General features: G+C 39.0%; 1 protein-coding gene across 3 annotated transcripts in view; it reads left to right on the forward strand.

Annotated features, from left to right (window-relative positions):
- The window catches only part of GRID1 (glutamate ionotropic receptor delta type subunit 1), a 753,528-nt gene that overhangs the window by 629,425 nt on the left and 100,963 nt on the right, over positions 1–23,140 (forward strand). For all 3 annotated transcript variants that reach the window (XM_079138203.1, XM_079138204.1, XM_079138202.1), the window contains 4 exons: positions 6,266–6,367; positions 7,895–8,092; positions 11,296–11,620; positions 12,810–12,948. In XM_079138203.1, the coding sequence (XP_078994329.1) occupies positions 6,266–6,367; positions 7,895–8,092; positions 11,296–11,620; positions 12,810–12,948 (764 nt within the window). The remainder of the gene's footprint in view (positions 1–6,265; positions 6,368–7,894; positions 8,093–11,295; positions 11,621–12,809; positions 12,949–23,140) is intronic.

Genomic DNA, 23,140 nt, shown 5'->3' on the forward strand with positions numbered 1-23,140 from the left:
AAAATCAGTGCTAGCATAATGTTTAATTATGCTGACTTGAGATAACGGGTTCCTCTTCACCCTGCTTCCATACAAGGCTGTGATCCTTTGAAAGATACATCAAGCCCATTTGTTTTCCAATAGGAATGGGCAAAGGAACAAAATTTAATAGAGAACTTACTCTTCTAAAGAAGCCCTTGCCCTGATATGATGATAAACCCACTGTAGCCACTATTACTGAAGCCTGCCTCCCAACTGAGGCCATCTGCACTTAGCTGATGTTACAGTTCACATGGGACTCCAACTTTGGTTGTGACATCTGACAGACATGGTCATAAAAGCTTCGCTTTCTACCTCTAGTGCTCTCCTGAGACAAGCTTACCACCAAATTATCCCTCCATCAGCTGTAAAAGTGTGAAAATATATTGTCATCTATTGTCTTGTTGAATATCATTAAATAAGAGATTTGGGGTTAAGTAAACCAACTTCCCTCCCCTTCCTTCTCCTCTCCCTCCCTGCTCTATCTCCCTTCTTTCTTTCCCACTCCTCCCCAGGAATTTGTAAGGCTTTCTATGTCACATTCTGTCTCTGGACTATAAAGCAGTTGGGTTGCCTCCCCACTGCATCTTACCTCCCTGTGGGATGAGAATGACACTTTAAGATACCGCTGTAACTAAGTTGCAGATCACAAAGCCCAATCTTCCAAAGGAAGCCTGTCCCATTTAGGGTTAATAGCCCTGCATTTATTCCCAAATTCCCACATCTTGCAACTCAGAAACACTAACATGAAGAATACCCTGATTGACTCAGGAAATATATTTTCCTGAGACCAGTGGTTTATAAAATTTATTCTCCAATTGGCGGGTCTCTTGAACAGTTGTTTGTCATAATCAGATTTTGAAACCATCTATCTCCTTCCAAGTGATGATTGTACTGTGACCTCTGGCTCTAAGCATGCTTCTGGTCTGGGCAGAACAGATCTCGGCAATGAATGAAAACCAGAGCTGTCTTATCAAATAGTAGCAGTACTCGTTTTGTTTAACAGTGCTGGAAATTAGTTTTTCAGGCACTGATCTTGACAGGTCAGCTGTCAAAAGTGGGTGTCTGTGGCCATAAATTCATCGATCCCATAAACAAAACTCTGTCTGCAAAATACAAGGGGAAGTCAAAGCAGACGCACTATGTACAAATGAAATGGTCTGGAGCTGTATGACTAAGTGTCAGGACTTCTTTGAGTAAAGGTTTTTCTGGCTTCCCATTTATCAAGCCTATCAGCCTCATTGGTCTTTACCAACTGAAATATTTTCCTCAGCATTCAGAGCAGGGAACACTGGGCACCCAGGGCCTTGGTATTGGTTGGTTGCAAGGTTGAGAATACATTTAAAGGTATTTGTTTTGTTTTGTTTTAATTTCCACTGAATTCTCTCATTTGAACTATTCTTTTCTCTATCCTGATCTTAAATTTTGGGTGCTCAGAGGGATGGCCTCTTCCAGAAATGACCAAAGCTTACCATGCTGGTCTGAAGATTTGGGTAAGAACATGCAGCTTTGTAGAAACAGGGAGAATAGCTTAGCCCCGGGGTACTCAGCTTCAGCTTGATGTGAGGGAATAATAAACTTTCCTGCCTAACATGAAGGATCCCGAATCCTGGAACACGGTTGCACTTTGATGTGTTTGAAAGGCAGAATTTGAGTTTCACTTTGAAGTGTTTCTTCTTTCTTTGTCAGGGTACAGAATGCCTAAAGGCCAGAGAGAGAGAGAGAAGTTGGTATTAAAAGAAAAGAAAACAAAAAACCTTTAAATCCTAAGGAGTTTTAGACCAAAAGATAAGGATGATAACAGGCTTGAAGGATTTTTTTTCCCCTTTTATGAAATTCCACTTTGATTTAAATGGTCTTATTGCATTAGGGTTGTGTGAATATTAACTAAAATGTTTTGGTGCTGTCTCTCTTTCTTAGTAGGGAAATATTGCTTTTTCTCGAGTCTAGTTCTCAGTTGTAGCTGCTTTCACGTCTCCCAACCCAGCAGGGTCTGGAGCCCTACACCAGCTTGGAGAGGTTTTAGAATATGAGACAGTGGTCAAACTAGCAATATACCTCTTCTGGGAGATGAATGTCCCCTATCCACAGCTGCTTGGAGCAAGAGCACACAGATTTACTTGGTTTTCTCAGTTGGGTCCTGACTCACAGACAGATGATTTGACTCTGATTTCTCCTTTGACATTCAGTCCTCAGTTATAAAAGTGCATGTGGTAGGGTTTTGCTTAATCACCTATGCTGGTTATTTTTATCAAAAGCTCATTTTCCATCCTGTTAAAGTAGTGAAAGACCTATTAAAAGCAAGAAGAGCATAAAGAAGGTATTGAAGATTATTTATAATTCCTCCATCTATTTTGTGTATCACATTTTAATGTATCTTCTCCCATTTTTACCAGTGCTTTTTTTTTGATAAGCATAATTAAGGTCATATTGTATACACAGTATTATAGCTTTTCTTTTAAACTCTGCTACTAGTTTTATAACCTGATTCTTTACTACACAATTGTTAATTAAGCTCTTATGGTAATAGATTATTTCAAAAATGATTTTCTCCTTTGACCAGTCCCTAATATAGGCAAGGAATGTATTTGTATTCCATTTTCTGGATAAGAAAATGGAATGTGAGTGAAGTTTAGTGTATTGAACAAACATTTGTTCACTTCCTTCTGTTTCAAGCTCTGTGCTATCAAGTGGGCTGTGGAAGGTCATTCAGGTAAGTGGAGAGAACAACCAGAACACAGGTCTACTAACTCCACACACTCAGTTTCCCATCTTTTTGCCCAAATGTAGACCAGTTATAGAAGTTGGTCATGGAGATGAGAACATGGTGTCCAAGCCAAGGTTGATATACTCAGATGAGAATTACCAAGAACTTAAGATACTGGACAGCTTGTGATCCCAGAGCATAAGGCAAGAAACCCAGGCCTGACTGCTGACTCAGAGACAGAGGCCCAGACTATAAGCCTCTGGAGATCATGTCTGTTGCAGCTTGGCATAAATCATGGAGATTGGGCTAAACATTCATTAGTTGTGATGAGTACATCATCCTAATGTATGATAAATTAGTATTAATAACAGGGCAGACCACATATGGAGTTTATGTGTATAAGCTATATAGTGTCTTAACAACAGGGGAAGCTGGCGTGTGTTTTATGGACATTCTCTGTACAACCTCTACAACTTTTCTGTAAATCTAAAACTGCTCTAAAGTGAAAGCTTATTTTTAAAAATGAGTAAAAATGTACCAGACCCAGAAGAAGAGAAATGATATCATAGGCAGAAGGAACCAGATGCAAAGATCAGGAAGAAACATGATTTGCATGAAAAAGGACAAGGATTTACTGTGGCTACTAAACAGAAGTGGGGCTGAGAGTCAGAGTGGGTTCTGGAATAGGACAGTCTTACAGGTCAGGATTACAAGTACTGGAATTTATTCTGTAGGAAATGGTAATTAGAAAATGTTAATCAATATTATTCATGTTTGAGCTTCTTAACTGTAAAGGTACCAACCAGCACATTGGAGAATGGGCCAGATGAGAGAAAGTTTGGGAATAATGAGACCAATAAGGGGACTGTTGCAAGTGTCGAGGGCAAAGGTTGCGCTGCCTGGAATCAGGCAGTGGCTAGAAGCAGAGGGTGATGGAGAGGTGTTGAGAAGCAGTGCTATTCTGAGTTGAGCCAAAACCCCAGCAGCACACGACCTCATCCAAATTGCTTCTTCCTGCCTCCATCCTCTATTCTCCTACCTAATTACAATCCCAGTAGAAATACAGATAAAGCCTGGCTAATCAAGGCCAAACAGAGCTCCATTCCAGGTGCTTATTCAAGCCATGGATACAGAGTTAAGATGCCCTTTCACCATGCTGGGGAGGTTTGGCAGAAGATGTAGGAATCCATTTCAGTCTAGAATAGAATATCTAGTGTTTGGAACTAAACATCATCATTAGGACAAGATTGCTGGCCCCCAAAACCGTGAGTTGTTGAGATGGTCAAGGGGACTTTTACAACACCACCCACATCCAGGAGAAATAGAGGCTGCACATCAGGGTTAAGCAACTATAGTGCCCAAGCTAAGAAGTTATGGGAATGCAGATGTAGGCATCTGTCTCTGCATCCACAGAACACAGAGAATCAATCAATCCCTTGACTCTATTTTCTGAATTTTTCCTTTCTTTTTAATTAATTAATTTTTTGTTTGTGTTGTTGTTGTTGTTGTGTGTGTGTGTTTTTTTATAATGGGGATAGAATCTAGAGCACTTTACCACAGAGCTATACCCTCACCCCTTAGCCCTTTTAAAAACATGTATCCTTACTTTTTCTTAAAATTTTGAGACAGCATCTCACTGAGTTGCTGACACTGGCCTTGGACTTGAATTTGTGATCCTCCTGAGTAGCTGACATTGCAGGTGTGTGGCACCATCTCTTCCTTTTTTTTTTTTTTTTTTTAAAATCCAGCTGTAGGAATCAACTCTGTCCTAGTGTTATTTTTTGAGACCTAATGGAGGAATAGCCATACTATTTCCTTCTTATTATTCTAGTGCTCAGAATATGGTACATTGATGTCTTTGATGCCTTTGATTAGAATTCTGGGTAGATCTTGCTCTTCACTACAGTGCTTCCCAAATTAACAAGTGGTGGTCAGGGGCTTTCAGAGTACATGGCCATGATCTTAACTAAATTATTTATTCATCACAACCAAATATACTATTATTTAGGATAGAGTGGGTCTTAGTGGGTATTGTGTCCAAAGAGACATCAAGAGATTTCATGTTTCTTTTAAACTGGCTCTAGAACTCCATATCTCATTCCACTGGTTTTGCTTTAGACCTCAGAGTTGTAGCATCTTCCAGATGGAATGGCTCTTCAATTTCTGGAGCTGTGATCTCTTAGGGCTCAGTGCTTAGCTCCTGCTAAGGAGCCAAGAGAATGTAGTTAACTCTAGGAAAGTAGAAGTGTTTGTAAATGGAGCTATGGTGTCTCCTCTAGGGCCCCAGAAAGCACATCTCCACGACCAGGTATATCCTCTGCTCTGGTTAACCAGGGTTCCCATAGGTCATCCTTGATGAAGAGTAGTTGTTGCCAAAGGTGTCCTGACACATTAAAGGGCCCCTTGTTACATAAATGGTGATCCATGAATCATCAGCAACAGCATCACCTGTGAGCTCGTTAGAAATGAATAACCTGAAGTTCCAGAATCAAAAGTGCATACAGAATTCCTGGGTAATTTGTGTGTACACCATAGTTTGAGAATTACTGCTTTAATCTATAGCAGTGACTCACAATCTTGGCTGTGTGTTAGAATCACCTGGAGAACTGAAATATCCATATCTAGCCCACTACAAACCTATTAAATCAGAATCCCTAGAGCTGGAGCCCAGCTTTCCATATTTTTTAAAAGCCCCTGAGAAATCTTAATATGCAACCAAGCTAGAGGCCCATGGATCAAGAAGAAGCCTATCAGGATCACTCAGGAAGCATTAATGGTCCCCATGTCCAGACCCTGGAATTCTGAATTATTTCATGTGAGATGAGACTACAGTTTTTACATCTCTACAATTAATAATTGAGAATCATTGACCAGATGAAGTTTTGGCCATTGTTGCCCAGACCCTGTAGGGACGTAGGAAGAAGAAGCAATCCCAAGAACACCTGTGACTCCTCTGTTTTTCTTGATGCAGAACAGAGTCTTCTCCATCAGATTAGGGTGCCAGTGTGAGATACATCCAATTATTGAATACACCCTGAAGCCTCAGGAGACTATGGCAGTCCAGAGAATTAGCACAGCTTCTCCCTGGATAGCAGGGAAAGTTATGGTATTTGCACTACAGCAGAAGCTGGCAGGGAGTTCTGCTTGCAGTAGGCACCAGGATACAAGGCAAGCTATTCACTCAGGTCATTGTTATTTATATAACTGATGAGCCTCATCCTGCCCATTGGTGGAAATGACTGAACGTAAGGGTCCTACGGCTTAAGAAAGTGTAAGGAGTAGTGAAAAAAGAGAATACTTTGTGGTATACACAGTGACATGGCCTCCGTGGGTGGACAGAATAAAGTCAGATATGCCACTTATTGTAGGGGCAAGTTCTGTTACATCTCAATAAATGGTTTTGAGATGACTCTGGGTCTCTAGGAAGCTCAGAGGGCTGCTGTCTTTTTACTGCCTGTTTCATGATCCCAGCTAAGAGGAGCTCATAAGGTGTGCACAGGTGCCTGTTCCATCCTTCATACTACCCTTTTCCCTTCACAGCTGGCGACGTGGGACTCAGAAAAGGGCCTGAATGGTAGCCTGCAGGAAAGGCCCATGGGCAGCCGCCTCCAAGGACTGACTCTCAAAGTGGTGACTGTCTTGGTAGGATCATGGGGATGTTCCGGGAGCTTTGCTGTCCAGGCATGAGTCTGTGGCCACCCTCTGTCTAATGTGTGTTTGGGGAGAAAAAGGGGATCTTGAGGAGTGGCCTTTTGTTTCATAAGACCATTCATTCAAATAATTGTGTGAGTAATAAAGAGGAGAATAGCATAGGAGATTCTCCCCTGGGACTTCTGAGCTTCCCAAGGGAGTTCCCTGAGCTGCTCTGGAAAAAGACCATTTGTGCAGATCTGCTGCTGTGCTCTGGAGGAGTCTTGGCTGCTATACTTGTCCGAGGACATAAGCTAAGTCTTTATCAACTGCTGCTCCTTAGGAGAGCTATGCTGGTAGCCAGAGTCCCCAGAAAAATGCTGGGAAGAGGACATTCTTCTGGCACTCAACACCCCTGATGGGCCCACATGGTTTATAATCAAGATAGTTCATTAGTTGCAATTTTTTTTTTTACCTAGTTGTCCTGGAATCTGAGACTTCTACATTTGTAAGAAAACCTTAGACTTGTCTTCCTTTCGACTTCTATTTTTGCTTTTTTAGAATTGTGGAGATATTTTATACTTGCTCCTTTTTGGCTGAGCCAGACATGGTCTACATCTTCCCCTCTGTCCCAGCAGGCGCAGAAACCTTTGGCAGCAGAATTTATGCATTCTCTGTGTGCACACCATGAATAAGTCTTATGTCCTGTTTTTCCTACAAAACTAACTTAATGAGAGATATTCTCTGGGATTCTTTGCCAAAATCCCCTTCTTGTTCAGTTTCACATACAACAGAGAAGGGTGGGGATGACTGAAGTGTTTTTCAGTTGCCAACCTGCCCCACATGGCACAGTGCACAATATGTGAGTGTGAGCACAGAATGGCTTTAGTAAATTCAGGAGGGGAGGTTTTGAATCCTATCCTACCCTTTGACACATGTGACCTTGGCCTGTTCATCAGTATCTATTTTCTGGCACAATATGATAGATATAATGGTGTCTTCTCTCAATCTAATGTCAGAGTTTTATTGCCATGTCTTATCCTGGATCAGAACTGTCACATTTCTTGCATGACTCCATAGAATTATGGTATTTCCTAAGAACAGAGCTCTGGTTCATGATGAATGTTACAAATGAAGGAATGAAACACTATGTTATTCTGGGAGCTGGGGATCTGTGCAGAGCCTAAGATGGCATACATAGGACAATTAAATGTCTACTGCTCCGTGTTGGCCTTCTCATTGGAGTGGTTGTCCTGTGCACTGTACCTTGACTCTCCATAAACTGTTTCAGAAAAGGGCAGAGGATTTTAGCCTTCACGTAGAAATTGGTAAATACCAGCATTCCATTATTGTCATTATTAGTGCTAGGAAATGAACTAAGGGCCTTTACATGCTAAGCATGCACTCTACCACTGAGCTAGACCCCTAGCCCCAATACTAACATTCTGAAGTTATGACTGGTATCTCCAACAATACCCTGGAAATACATATTAGTGAATCTGTTATTTAATTGAAGAACATTCATTCTATTGTCCTCAGGAAGAGCCTTTCGTGATGGTGGCTGAGAACATCCTTGGACAGCCCAAGCGCTACAAAGGGTTCTCCATAGATGTCCTGGATGCACTGGCCAAGGCTCTGGGCTTCAAATATGAGATTTACCAGGCTCCTGACGGCAGGTACGGTCACCAGCTCCATAACACCTCCTGGAATGGAATGATCGGGGAGCTCATCAGCAAGGTAGGTCCCAAAAGCAGTTCCAGGAAGAGCGGCACTCTAGGGTCTTTGGGGAAATATCTTAACCTGGCGCATGATACAGTTGGACCTTTGGGACCAGCTAAACAGACCTCAGTTACCATTCTTCCCTCAGTGACACCTTCCCACCTTCCCTTCCTCCCCACCTTCCCTGTTATACCTTCTTCTGCTTCTTTACCTTCTCTCTCCCTGGCACTGTGTTTTCCCTCCCTGCTCACTGCTCGAATTCCTTTGAAGCCTATCCATTGTAGTACAACTGCTCTGTAATACACCTTTAAGAAACCACCCTTACACTTGAGCTGAAGTAGAAATGTAGCTCCTCCCCGTGGGTGTGAACGAGTACTTATGCTCCTGTTCCTCATAGGCCACAAGTTGGGTGTGTGCACATGGGTGTGTAAGTATGCATGTGTGAACGAGTGTGTGTCTGTGTCTGCAGTGCTATGTGTTGGTGGTATGGCATTCCCCAGCACCTTATACTAATTTCAAACCATCACTCTTCCTTTCTCCTGTGGAATATTCCCTTATTGAAGCTTAAGGCATGAAGCCCATGCAACACATCCCCAATCCTTATCCCTTTCATCTCATGGCCACTGGATCATTTCCCCACAGTCATTTACAATGGGAGTAATTGACTCAAGCTCTCCCTCTTCAATATTACTGCTGCCACCAACCTTGACAATTTCTGACATTGTAATGAACAAACCTGGACTCCCAGTTCTGTGACTTCCTTATCTCCCATAACTTGCTGGGCTCCATTCCAGCACCCACTCCCATGTATCTTGTTGGCATCTTATAGACCACCTGCTCTCTCCAACCCCATGGCCATCCCTCATTGTCCTTCTGACTGGGGGCTTTACTTCTCAAACACAGGATCTTTGCTTTCTTTTCTTATTGGTTCTTTATAGTTATACATGACAGTAGAGTACATTTTGACATACTTATACAAGCAAGGAATACATCTTATTCTAACTTATACCCCAGTACCTCTTCTTCCCCTTCCCTCTCTCCACTCTCAACTCCCTTCCCTCTATTGAGGATCTTTGCTTTCTAAGCCTACAAATCTCTCCAATTTCTCTTGATCTTTTTTTTAAACATATTTATTGTGACAGAATTTAGATACTTTAAAACTTCCACATTTTGAATGTATAATTCACTGATGTTTACTGAAGGTACTGAGTTGTGTAACTGCCACCATGATCTAGCTTTAGAGAACTTGTATTACCTTATTGCACACTTTCATACCTTTTTATAGTTAATGCCATTCCCATCGCAGCCCTAGACAACCCTCAGACTACTTGCTTTCTCTATAAAGTTGTGACTGTGAACATTTCATGTCAGCAGAGGCCTATCATACATGGTCCTTTGTGTCTGGTTCTTTTCACTTGACCTGAGTATTTGAGGTATATTCTTCTCCAATATTTATGTGCCTTTCTGATATTACAGCCATCCTGCTTCATGTGTCCTCCGTGATTGATCACACAAACCCTTTTGATAAACCCTCTCTTATAATTTCCTTTGTTCTTGATTTCCTACTGCATCCAATCCCCAGATTGACTTTATTACCTACCCTCTTGACTTGGACATTTAGGTTTCTACATGCAGTTAAAGAAGACTTCACAATCTGTTCAGATTAATGTATGGATTATCTCTAACCCAGCTGGGTCTTCACTTCAGGTCATCCCCTTTCTTGTCCACTTTTGGATTCTTTACTTATGTCCTTCAGAGAATAGGACCTTTTCATCAAACTTCCTAATAATCTTCTGTCCTTCTCAATTGGAAATAAGTAAAGATTGTTTTCCAACATTGGGGAAAGAAATTGAGACTCCTGGACATGGAATTCTACTTCTGTTTCCTGCAGGTATCTGCTCCCTCCTGTCTGGGGATGGGAGTATCTCTCCCTTGTTAAGGATCAACCGCTCCACCAATGTCATGTATCGATTTCCTTATGCCTCCTCTAAACCTTGCTTCATAAATTAGTTTTTCTCCATCCCATATTGTAAACCTGTTCCACTAAACCTCCTTCTCAACCCTTAAATGTGCTCCAAACTCTCCTAATCCTAAAAGAAATTGCTGGATTTGGGGTTTGGTATAAGAGAGGCAAGGACCAGATGTACTCTGACATAGTTACCTCCAATGTTTTTCCCCCCTCTAGATTGTTGGTGGATTTCAGTTCAGGATCTCAGTATATCTGCCCCCTACCCTATATGTTAAACCTTATAAAAATCCTCATGTGCATTTCTTTGATTTGAGCATGTAGATTGGATCAGTGGTCATAACTGGTCTTTCTAAAACACACTTGCTTCTACTGATGCCAAGATTAGGATGCTAACTATGACGACTGTGCCATTTAGGGCTTGTGCACTCAAAGTGGGATTCTAGGCCCTCTTGTCACCTGCCATTCATTCATGTATGGCAGCTTTTTGTGTAGTCTAGTCCAATCTTAATGCAGACTTGTCTATTTTGAATATGAAGCCTGTTTTGGAAAGCACGTCTTAGAAGATAATTTTCAAGCCACAGAATGACATGCTCAGAGATACCCTTCATAACATGACTTTACTCTAGTAAGGATCAGCCCTTGGGTCTGTGGGCCTTGAGTTAAGGGTGGTGGGGGATGGATGTGTGTACTTAACACCTCTGGTGTAGAGTTTGTATACAAAAGAGTCAGCAACTGATAAATTAGTGACATTCGATATGAGGGTACAACTCACCATTTAAGAGAGATTAGTGTGGAATAATGGGGTTTGGAAAGGTTTGATGGGGAAATGGGGTGCGCATATGGCCTTACTGTATAGGGAGCATGCAAATAAGGCTAAAAGAAGATAGAGAGGTCTCTGGGAAGTGAAAGGAGAGAGAAGTGAATAAAAGAGATCGATTTTGCTAAGGGGAATAATAAGAAAGTGAAGAAATGACTACTCATAGAAGAACAAGGGTGCTTTCCTGGACTCTCTATTCTGCAGAAAAACTTTTCAGGAATGTTTGGGTCTAGGAGAGAAATTTGTGAGGAGAAGGAGGTAATTGACCATGCGGTGTTGGAATTTCTTTACAATCTCCAAAGTCCCAGGGTGTCAGCTCTCAAATCCACTGTCCCTGAACAGAACCACTTCAAGGACAGAGGATGGACCTTAATGTAGGGTGGAACCCAGCAGTGAGCTCAGAATTACCCTCTGATGAGCTGTTTTGCCTTTCAGAGAGCAGACTTGGCCATCTCCGCCATTACCATCACCCCAGAGAGGGAGAGCGTTGTGGACTTCAGCAAGCGGTACATGGACTACTCAGTGGGGATTCTGATTAAGAAGCCTGAGGAGAAAATCAGCATCTTTTCCCTTTTTGCACCATTTGATTTTGCCGTGTGGGCCTGCATTGCAGCCGCCATTCCTGTGGTTGGTGTGCTGATATTTGTGTTGAACCGGATACAGGCTGTGAGGGCTCAGAATGCTACCCAGCCTAGACCTTCTGCTTCTGCCACCCTGCACAGTGCCATCTGGATTGTCTACGGAGCCTTTGTCCAGCAAGGTACCTTCTTGGCTTCCTGATGTCTGAATAACCCCAGGGGCCTGGAAGAACTTATCCATAGGGAAAGTGTTCAGATGCATTTCAACAGTCATTTTAAATGCAATCTTATTTAATCTCTAGGACAGTGCTAATACCTCACTGCACCCAATTCCTCTAAGTAATATCAGATAGAAATTAAATGAAATGACAAGAAGGAACTCAACTTCAAATCCTGATTCTCCACTTTAGATAAAATTAACTTTGGAGTTCTGCTTTGCACTTTCCCCCCCTCTCCCACATTAGATTGATTGCTATGCACATGAGGCTGTCAAATGAAATTCTGAAGCTTGCTTAAGTTTGAAGCCTTAATGGAAAAAAAAAATCACAGTTTTGTTGCAATCATTTAAGCAGTACTCCAGCCATTCTTGATACGAAGTCTCCGATCTTTGAGAGGTCTAGATAGCACTTCTATCCAGCAGCGAGTTATAGGATTTTGCAATTTCAACTGGAAACGACAAATTGCAAAGTTCTTAATGTAAGTCTTGGCCCTGTTTGCACCATGGCAAAAGCTTTGCAAGGTTATATAAGGAGAATAGGCAGGGAGAAGCTTTCTTCTGCTACCACCTAAGGGACCAAAGAGAAATAATTGGCCTCAAAGAGGCAGCTTCTTACTGAAAGTTACATGCAATGATTTCTGAGAATCCTAGAGAAAAATCTTCTAGTGAGGGCTGAATATTAATAACAGTGGTATGGTATATCTCATTTCTCTGGTTTGAAAGAAAGCTGGGAACCCTCCAGGTTGGAAGTAATTCTATATTTACAAAATTCCTGAAGTCTGCTCTATGTGAATTTGAAATTGCAAAGGAACCTCACATCAGGTCTCAGCCCTGGAAATGCTTTCCACTGTGAGGCAGAATCTTCTAACTGGAAGATTTTGATGTTCAGAATTCTATCCTTGGTGTTTTGACAAACTTCCCATCACTAGAGGCCAATCCTAACTTTTCTGTCTTTTGTGGTCCTCTGTCCCTTTCCAAGATTGGTGGCTTTAGGATCCTTTCCTAAAAGGAAATGCCCAGCTGGCAGTCACTCCCCTGATCCCCAGAGCATCATCAGTACCAGTCTGTGTCCCTGGCCACAGGGGGGAGCCTCTCCCTGGATATGGGAGTCAGCGTGGAAGCACTGGCCAATCCACTCTGCCTGCCTCCTGCAGGTGGGGAATCTTCTGTGAACTCCATGGCCATGCGCATTGTGATGGGCAGCTGGTGGCTCTTCACCCTCATCGTGTGCTCCTCCTACACAGCCAATCTTGCTGCCTTTCTCACAGTGTCCAGGATGGATAATCCTATAAGGTAAGTCTATTCCTCCTCAGTCTGGGAATATCAGCTCTGAAATGCTTTAAAAGGATAAAATGTTATTGAGGATAGCCTTGTATCATGGAAAGAATCTGGATGTAGAGAAGGACTCAGCTTCCAGAACTGCATTCGGATGATCAGAATATTTAGTGCATGAGAAGAGTCTTGTACTTTATTTCCTGCACAGTTACATAAATGTATAAAATCAGGAAATAATATTGGTCTGAACATTTAAACACTGCTTGTAAAACTAATAAATCAAACATTAAAATTATCCAATTAAATTCCCTCAGACATTGATTGCAAACTCATTTAATCAAAAATTTTACCAACATTTAGTTAAAATTAATTAAAATCACAAGTCAAATATATTTTTCAAATCTTCAAGCATCTTAAATTAGAACACATATTTTTGCTTACATTCATGAAATTATTATTCAAATTGGCTACTTTTTCCCCTTCATTTTTACAAAATGTTAAAATTATGACATTAAAAATGAATTCAATATAGCAAAATAACTCTTTGAAATGCCTTTATTTTATGATCAGATTCCCAAATATTGTGTTAATTACAAAAGAACTTGGACAAAGTGAATGTACATTGGATATGTGGTTGCCAAATGACTATAGGAAATGACCTGTTCTGCATCTCACTGGTACAGCATTGGCTTCAATGTCACCTCTCCCTTGAGCCCTGGTTATGGTTTTCAGAGTTCCTGCCTTTTGTAGCATCTCCCTGAATCCATCATACGTGATATAGTGCTAGCCTTGCTGTCATCACACTGGTTCATTTGATGGGCAGCTTTATCAAGTCATCCTTACTCCCTGGCTTCTATGACTCCCAACTGCCTATTTAAAAGAGTTCAGGTTCCTTGATTAGGATTCAATATTCAATATGATATTATCTGGTATCTTTATTAAATGGACATTTTTACTGAGATAATTATATATTCACAAGCTGTCATAAGAAGTAACCCAGAGAGATCTCCTAGGAGCTTTTACCCAGTTTTCCCCAATATAGCATTTTGCAAAACTCTGTATCATTGATATTACATTATATATGATATTACATATATTGTATATCATATTATAACCAAGGTATTGACACTGTGCATTTGACTTATTCAGATTTTGCTTTACTTATCTGTGTGTGTGTGTGTGTGTGTGTGTGTGCATGCACACACAATTGGTTCTGTGTGAATTTGTGTGTCCATTACCACAGTAAAGACACTGAAGAGTTCCAGCGCTCTGAGGAAACACACCTCCTTCATATTTCCTCCTTTCCCACAGGGTCCCTAACCCCTGGCAACCACTAATCTTCCTCCATTTCTAGAATCTGGTCATTTCACATATGTTATATAAATGGAATTATACCTTTTAGCTGTGGCTTTTTCACTCAGCATAGTTCCTTAGAGATTCATCCTGGTCGTTGTATATATTCACAGTTCATTGCTTTTTATTGATGAGTAGTATCCCATGTACCACAGCTTGTTAAACTATTCACCCACTGAAAGACATCTGGTTGTTTCCAGTTTTGGACAATTATGAATAAAGCTGATATGAGCATTTGTGTGCAGGTTTTTGTGCAAACATGTTTTTACTTACATGCGCTAAATACCCAAGAGCACAATTGCTAGGTTGTATGCTAATTGATGAGTTTTATAAGAAACTACAAAGCTGCTTTCCAGACTGATTTACTATTTTACATTTCTGCTAGTGATGTGGTCATTATCCTGTTTCTCTGCATCTTTGCCAGCATTTGGTGTTATCACTATTTTTCATTTTACCATTTTGATAGGTATGGAGTGATAGCTCATTTTGTTTTTAATTTGCTTTTCTGACTAATGATGTTGAATACCTTTTCACTTGCTCATTTGCTTCAGTGAAATAGGTTTTTGTATTTTTCCATTTTTGGATTGAATTGTTTGATGATTACTGTTGAATTTTAAAAGTTTTTTTAATATATATTTTTGATAGTAGCTCATTTCCAGATTTGTGGCTTGAAGGTATTTTCTCCCACTCTGTGGCATGCCTTTTCAACTTAACAGGGTTTTTCACAGGAAAAAAAGGCTTTAATTTCAATGGGATTCTATTTAGAACTTTATTCTTTATAAATCATGGTTTTGGTGTCAAGTCTTTGACCTGAGACCCTGAAGATCTACTGTTCCCACCACCTAAAAATGTTTGTTACATTTTTCATGTCAGTACACATTCAATTTTGAATTAATTTTTGTTTGAAGACTGAGGTTTAGGTGGAAGTTTTTTGTTTGCTTATGGATACCCAAATCCTCCAACACCATTTGTTGAAAAGACTATCCTAATGTAGAAACTATGAAATAATTACTACAAAGAAGCTAAGAAACATATCATTGCTTACCATTGAGCGTGTGTATGTGTGTGTGTGTGGAGAGTCAGGGTTCTCTAGAGGAACAGAATCAACAGGAAGTATGATTGTAAAAAGGAGATTTATTAGATTGGCTTACACGACCAGAAGCTGGTTAGTCCACAATGGCCGTCTGCAGGCTGGAAAGCTGGAGGAACCAGTAGCTGTACAGTCCAAGAGGCTGAAGCCTCAGATCAACAGGTATCCATGATGCTACTCCAGTCTAAGACTGAAATGAAACTTCTGGAAACTCCCTGGAGAATCACTGGCAGAGTCTGCTTTGGAAGAGTGAAGGGGCAAGGGTCTGATACCCTCAGGCAATAGTAGGAGCAATCGAGAACCCTTTCAAGAAGAATGGAGCTTGCATCTTCTGCTGCTTCCTTATTCTTCCAACTTTTATTCCATTCAAACTTCCAACCTGTTGGACAGTACTGCCCACACTTAGGGGGTCTTCACTTCAGTTCCCTATTCTACATGCCAGTCATTCCTAACACACCTTCACTGACATACCCAGAGGCCTCTTAATCTTAGGCATTGTTTAATCCAATCAATTTGACAATTCAAATTAACCATTAAAGAACCTTTAAGATCTATCGTCTTGGCAAATCTCAAGTATAAAATACAGTATTATTAGCTACAGTCATAGTCACCATGCCATGCATTAAATCTCCAGAACTTGTTCATCCTACCTAAAGAAAAGTCTGTGCCTATTCCACTTTCTGCCCTAGTTGCTAGCAATCACCGTTTTACTCTCTCTTTCTATGAATTCAATTCTTAGATGCCGCTCGTAAGTGAGATCTTGCAGTATGTCTTTCTATGCCTGGTTCATTTGACTTAGCATAATGTCCTCTAGGCTCATCCAGGAGTTGCTGCAAATGACAAGATTTTACACACACACACACACACACACACACACACACACACACACACATCCTTCTTTCATATGTTATAGATAACCACATATATATGTTAATGTGATTACACATATATCACATTTTCTTTATCCATTCCTTCATTGGTAGAAACTTATTTTGGTTCCATATCTTGGCCATTGTGAATAATGTTTCACCTAACCTGGGAGTGCAAATATCTCTTCAAATATTAATCTTCAAAATATTGACTTAGTTTATTTTGTATGTGTGCTAAGAAATGGGATAATTAAAACATACAGTAGTTCTGTGTATTCTATGAGAAATCTATGTACTGTTTTGCAAGACTATACTCATTTACATTCTCACCAACAGTGTACACGTTCCTTTCTCTATATCCTAGACATCATTTGTATCCTGTTTTCTTTATAAGAGCCATTCTAATAGGTATAAGATGATAGATCATTGTGGTTTTGATTTGTATTTATCTGATGACTAGTAATGTTGAACACGTTTTTGTATACCTGTTGGCCGTTTATGTGTTTTGAGAAATGTCTATTCAGGTCTTTTGTCCAATTTTAATCAAGTTATTTGTTTTTCTGCCATTGAATTGTTAGTTATGTATCATGGATAGTAATGCATTATCAGGTATATGGTTTTGAATATTTTCTCCTTTTACAAAAGTTGTTTATTCACTCTGTAGACTGCTGTGTGGAAGATTTTTAGTTTGATGCAAAAATTTTTGTCTATTTTTGCTTTTGTTATCTATACTTTGGGGCATATCCAACAAAACTTATTGCCCAGACCAACATCAAAAAACTTATCCTTTATATTTTCCTTTGGAAGGTTAATAGTTTTAGGTCTATGGATAAATCTTATATTCATTTTGATTTAATTTTTACATATGGTGTGAGATGAGAATATTTTCTTTCTTTTGCATATGGATATCCAGTTTTTCCAATGCCTTTTGCTGAAGACCATTTGCCCCATTGTATGTTTTTGGCAACTCTGTAGAAGAACAATTGATTGTAACTGCATAGGTTTATTTCTGAGCTATTTTCTTCCATTGGTCTGTCTCTAAGTCTGTTTTTATGCCAATAGTATACTCTTTAGATTACAGTAGTTTTTGGATTACTGATTCAATCTCCTTACTCTCTATTGGTTTATTCCAATTTTCTGTTTCTTCATCTTTCAGTCTTACTAGGCCACATTTTTCTAGGAATTTAACCATTTATTCTCGGTTATCCATTTTCTTGGTATATAATTGTTCTCAGTCATCTCCTATGACCCTTGTACTTCTGTGGTATCTATTATCTCCACTTTCAATTATTTTATCTATTTGAGTTTTATTTTTTCATAGTATAGATAAAGGATTGTTAATTTTATCTTTTGAAAAAGTTCATTTTTAGAATCATTGATCTTTTCTATTGTCTTCCTAGTCTCTATTTCATTTATTTCTGTCCTGATCTTTATTTTCTTCTTTCTGATAAATTGGAACTGACTTTGTTCTTTTTTTTCTTTTCCAATTCTTTGAGTTGAAGAGTTAGGATTTTACTAGCAATCTTTCTTTGTTCTTGATACGGGTTAGCACTATTCTGTCTTAGAACTGTTATTATTGCTCCATTCCACAATTTTTGTTACGTTGTGTTTCCATTTTCATTTGTCTCAAGATATTTTTAAAAAGTATTTCTTTGGATTTCATCTTTGGCCCACTGGCTGTTCAGGAATATGGTGTTTAATTCTGTTCTTATATTTGCTCTGAGCATTCTAATTCACCTCTTAGTTTATAATAGTCTCTTCTGGATTGATACAAATTTCGTTTTAATGGCACATAAAACTGGGCTCCTTTATTTCTGTTTCACCCCCATCACTTCAGTTCTTGTTTGAAACTGTTGGATGAAACACTGTTTTATTATGTTTTCTTTTTCTTTTTGTTCATATACATATATGCTTTTTAATTTTTTTCCCCTGTGTTCATCTTGAGACCTGGGTATTTGATTTCCTCCTCTGTTCCTCCCACTGGATCCTACTGTCTGTGAGATTACCCTACAGTCAGTCAGTTAATTGTGCAGTTTAAAAGGTAGGCTGTCAGGGTCCAAACTTCTTTTTTGTTGTTGTTGTTGTTGTTATTTTTCTTGTCAGTTGAGAAGCAATCACCTCATGTCTCATTTCACAGAGCATTTAGAATTCTGTTCCAGGATGTACAGACATCTTCAGCACACAGTATAGCACACAATACATGGTGCACCTAATCAAACCACTTACTGATTTTTAAGTGAATCTTTCAGTTTTGATTTCATTAGTTTTTCATCTTTCATCCATCATCATGATTTTCATTTCTTTTGAATCTTTTGCATCCTTTATGTTATTTATTTTTATGTGGTGCTGAGGATTGAACCCAGTGCTTCACACGTTAGGCAAGGGCTCTACCACTGAGTCATAACCTGGTCCTTGCTCAGTACTGTTTTAACTTCTATTCCTTTTAATAGTTAACATACCAGAAATTGACTTGTCTGTGTGCATTGGAGTCCAGCTTTTACTTCTATCAGATTTTGCTTTATGTCCTTTTATAACTCACAACTTCAGTAAGATTCTACTCTTTATCAGTATGGGGTTGTCATTTTCAAATTAACATTATGTAAATCAAATCCTACTTTACTGAAAAACTGATATGAGTCCTTTTGATTATTATTTTTATGTGTTTACTTGAAAAACATTTGCCATATTTGAATCACTATGCTTTAGATATTTCTCTTGTATTCAGTATGCATTTGGCTTTGGATCCAATTTTATTAATCCTCTCTTACAAAGGAGAATGTTTAACGACTGGCAGTTATAATATAAATGTATTTGATCTATCATTTAACTTGTGCATTTTAAACTGTTTTCATGGAATTTAATATTCTGTTACCGTTATTATTGGATGACTCTCCCAACCTTCTTGAAGTCAAATATTTTCTTTTAGCCTTCAATGACTTTTTTTGGGCTTAAAAATATATGCACTTCTACATCTCTTTCAGAATCAATAGTGAAACCATGTACTCCTCTCTCCTTATTTAAGATGATGCCAGTGTAACTTTTTGTCTCCTGTTTTCCACTCATTTAATAATTTTTGTTGATATAACTTTACATTCAGTTTAATGCATGGTTCTTTAGTTTCTTTTGAAAATTACTTATGGCATCTGTAAGGCACCTACATTTGACATTTATACTCTTGTTTTATCCCACCCATATTTATAGTTATTATTTGGACTGAATTCTACCTTCCAGTGATTTTAGTGCTTGTTGAATGCTTAACACTATGATTTAGACGTTCAGTGCATTTATTTATTTTGATTATTTTTGATAAGCTGGAGTCACTTTTTGAGCAATATATCTAACCAGAGCAATATTATTTCTAAGTATATCCGAGAATCTTTTTCTGTTGCCTTTACACATGAATTAAACTTAGCTGGGTATAATATTCTTGTGTCACAACTTTTCCTCTTACTATTCTGTAGAATTTGCTCCCATGCCTCCTTTCCATGGGTAAGACTGTGGAGAGGCAAGGGCTCACCATTTCCTTCTTCTCTCTTTTCTCCTTCCTCCCTTCCCTGTCATATTCCTCGCCTTTCATCCTCCATTTCCTCCTCTCTCTCCTCTTCTCCTTCCTGTTCTCCTCTACCTCCCTTCTCCCCCTTCTTTTTCTTCTTCCTGTTTCTCTTCCTCACTGTCATTCCTTCCTTCTTCCTCTTCTCCTCTGCCCTCCCCTCTTTCCCTTTTTCCTCCCTCTCTCTACCTCCCTCATTCTCGCTCCTGACTTTTTCTTCTTATGTCTCACTTCTGCCCTCCCTGCTTTCCTCCTTCTTTCTCCTCCTCCTTTCCTTCTTCCTCCGCTTCCAGTTTTCCCTCCTCACCCTTCTCCTCTTCCTCCTCATCTACTTTTCCCTTATCCTGCTTCCTTTCTCCTCTTCCTTTGCTTCTTCCTCTTCTTTCTCCCCCCCTCTTGTGCTTTCTCTTTTGTAATTTAAAAATTTCTATCAATATTTGTTAAAGTCTGTGTGCCATTAATTATGTTTAGAATTCTGTGAGCCCTTTTTATATGCAAAAAGAAACTTGTGTTTTGGTTCAATAATTTTCTCATCTAGTAAATATTTTTCAGATCATTTCTATCCCACTTACCCTTATCTTGTTTCCAGGAACATTAACTCTTCACGAGAGTCCTCCACATCTTTTACACTCTCTTTGATAGCTTTCAATTTATCTTCCTGTTCTTTTTTTCATTCTAGGGGAGTTTCTCAGTTTGTCTTATGTGTTTCTGATTAGATTGTCTCTAGTCTTCATATGCCTCCCAACAATGTTAATGACTAGATGAATTCTAATTATGTATTTAAATTTCTCCCTTGTTCTTTCTCAGTCTCACTCTTCTAGTGCATCTTTTTTTTCCTCAATCACATTTTGTGGATTTTGTTTTTTAATTTTTGCTATAAAGAGTCTTCACTATAGCGGATATACCTTTCAGGAAAAATAAATGTTTTCTAAGATTTTATATTTTCTCTAGTTTATGTTTTTCTAATGATTTTTTTCTTCAGAATCTTAAATGCAATTTACTCCAGAAATCTCTCAAAGTGTCTAATAATGGGTAGCATTTTTTTCTCGTTCATGATACATGATTCCCTGTAGGTCAAACATTTCTTGGTCATTTCAGTTGGTATCTGGAAGGAAGAATGACAGATAATTGTTCTTTCTTTGTCAACATCTTTCTTATTAATCCAAGGAATCTTTAACCTTTAAACTTTCAAACTAATATATAATCATTCAGTGATAATTATGTTATAACTTATCTATATTCATAGTTCATAATGACTGCCCTGGTATTTTGAATTTATAAATTCCTTAGAAGGCACAGAAAATCCTTGAATCCAAGAGAGAATGAAATCTCCTGAAGAACAAGGATGTACTTAACAATTACTTTAAGCAAATTTTACCTTTTCATTTGGAATGAGTATGAGGCTCACTCAAGGAGGAGAGAGCATATCTCACTTTTGACTCACTCAAAAACTCTTTGAAATTTACTTTCATCTTCATGACAATTACTGATAGATATTCACCTGTTACCATGAAGACCACAGTCATTTGAAAAAGTTGGTGTTTGCAGGTTATTAGACACCACAGGCGACTTACCTCTTTTCTTTTTTTCTTCCTTTTCTTTTTGTGTGTTAAGGTTTGAACTCAGGGGCACTCTACCAATGAGCTATATCCCCAGCCCCTTTTATTTTTAATTTTGAGACAGGGTCTCATTAAGTTGCCTGGGCCAGTCTTGAACTTGCAATTTTCCTGCCTCTGTCTCCTGAGGTCCTGGGATTAAAGGTATGTATCACCATGCCAAGTTCTGGCACCTTCTTTCATCAATGGCTGCATTTAGAAAACACTGTGGCTAAAAATCCTTTATGAGTCGCACTCTCCCTTCAGAGGGATCACATTTATCCAGAGGATGTTGGAAAGCAGCAGCATTGTCGCATGACTCAGAGACAAAACACTGCATTTGTCATGAGCATAGACCTGGAACTTGACTGCCTGGATCCAAATCCTCTCTTTCCCTCTTACTAGCTGTGTGATCTTATAAAAATCACTTAACTTGTCTTTCCTTATCTATATATAGGAGGAAGACTAATATCTATCTCACAGAATTAGGGCTCAGAAAATAACCTGGCATAGTAAAAAGTCATAGAAATATTAGATACTATTTCTTATTGCTGTTGCTGATAAGGACCTTGGTAGTCCAGGGTACTGGGGTAGTCCTTGGGGTCGGGAGTCCTGGGCTGAGGAGAGGTAGTGTGACTAAGAGATGTGGAACTGAAGATGGTAAGAGTAGTGAGTGGGTACTGGGACCAACTGGTTAGATGACATGAGTCACTTGACCTTTCTGATACTTTGTTTCCATATGGGCAACTCAGGGAGATTGATGTTAACGGCAATGTAGGACATTTGTTCATTTGCTCATTGAGTTTGAAAACATCAGATTTGTAAGTTAAAATAATCAAATGCTTCTTACAGGTAAATCCTTATGCTCAGATAAGGGGAGATAGGCAATCTGTAAACAGTTTTTTCTCGTGCCCACAAATCCATATGACTTTAGAGGGGAAAATAAGAAGACTGAATTCAAGGTAAATTTCCTTCCATTCATCTTGATGTAAAGATACAATCTTTTTGCACTGAACTTGCTGTAAACTTTCGATTTTAAATGTAACATTATTTGCAGACATCTTGTGATGAGCTGTAAATCTAGATGGCCTTGGGTTTGGTAATGACTTCTTTAACACAGCAGCAGAAGCGTGACATATAAAAGAAAGCTTTGATAAAGTTGGACTTCATGAAAATTTCAAAGTTTTGTGAAAGATGCTTAAGGGAATAAGAAGACCAGTCACAGACTTGGAGAAAGTCTGTGGAAAATACATATAAAATGAATGAACACTACCCCAAATATACAAAAAAAAAAAAAAAAAAAAAAAAAAACTCTTAAAACTCAACGATAAGTAAAACAACCCATTTAAACATGAGGCAAAGATCTAGACAGATACCTCACCAAAGAAGATATTCAAATGGCAAGCAAGCATATGAAAATATGCTCAGCATTATATGCCATTGGAGAACTGCAAACTTAAACAATAATGGAATACCACAACACACTTAATAGAATGGTCACAACTCAAAGCACCGACAATACCAAATGCTGGGGAGGATGTGAAGCAACAGTAATGCTTATTCATTGCTTATGATCTAGACCCCGTGGGAGACAGTTGGGCAGTTTCTTACAAAACTAAATAAACTCTTCCTGAATAATAGAGCGATCACATTCCTTGGAATTCACCTAAATTATTTGAAAACATATAACAACAGGAAAAAATGCATGTGGATCTATACTGTAACTTGATTCATAATTTTCCAAACATGGAAA

Source organism: Sciurus vulgaris, assembly GCF_902686455.1.
Source record: "Sciurus vulgaris genome assembly, chromosome: 4".
NCBI lineage: Eukaryota > Metazoa > Chordata > Mammalia > Rodentia > Sciuridae > Sciurus > Sciurus vulgaris.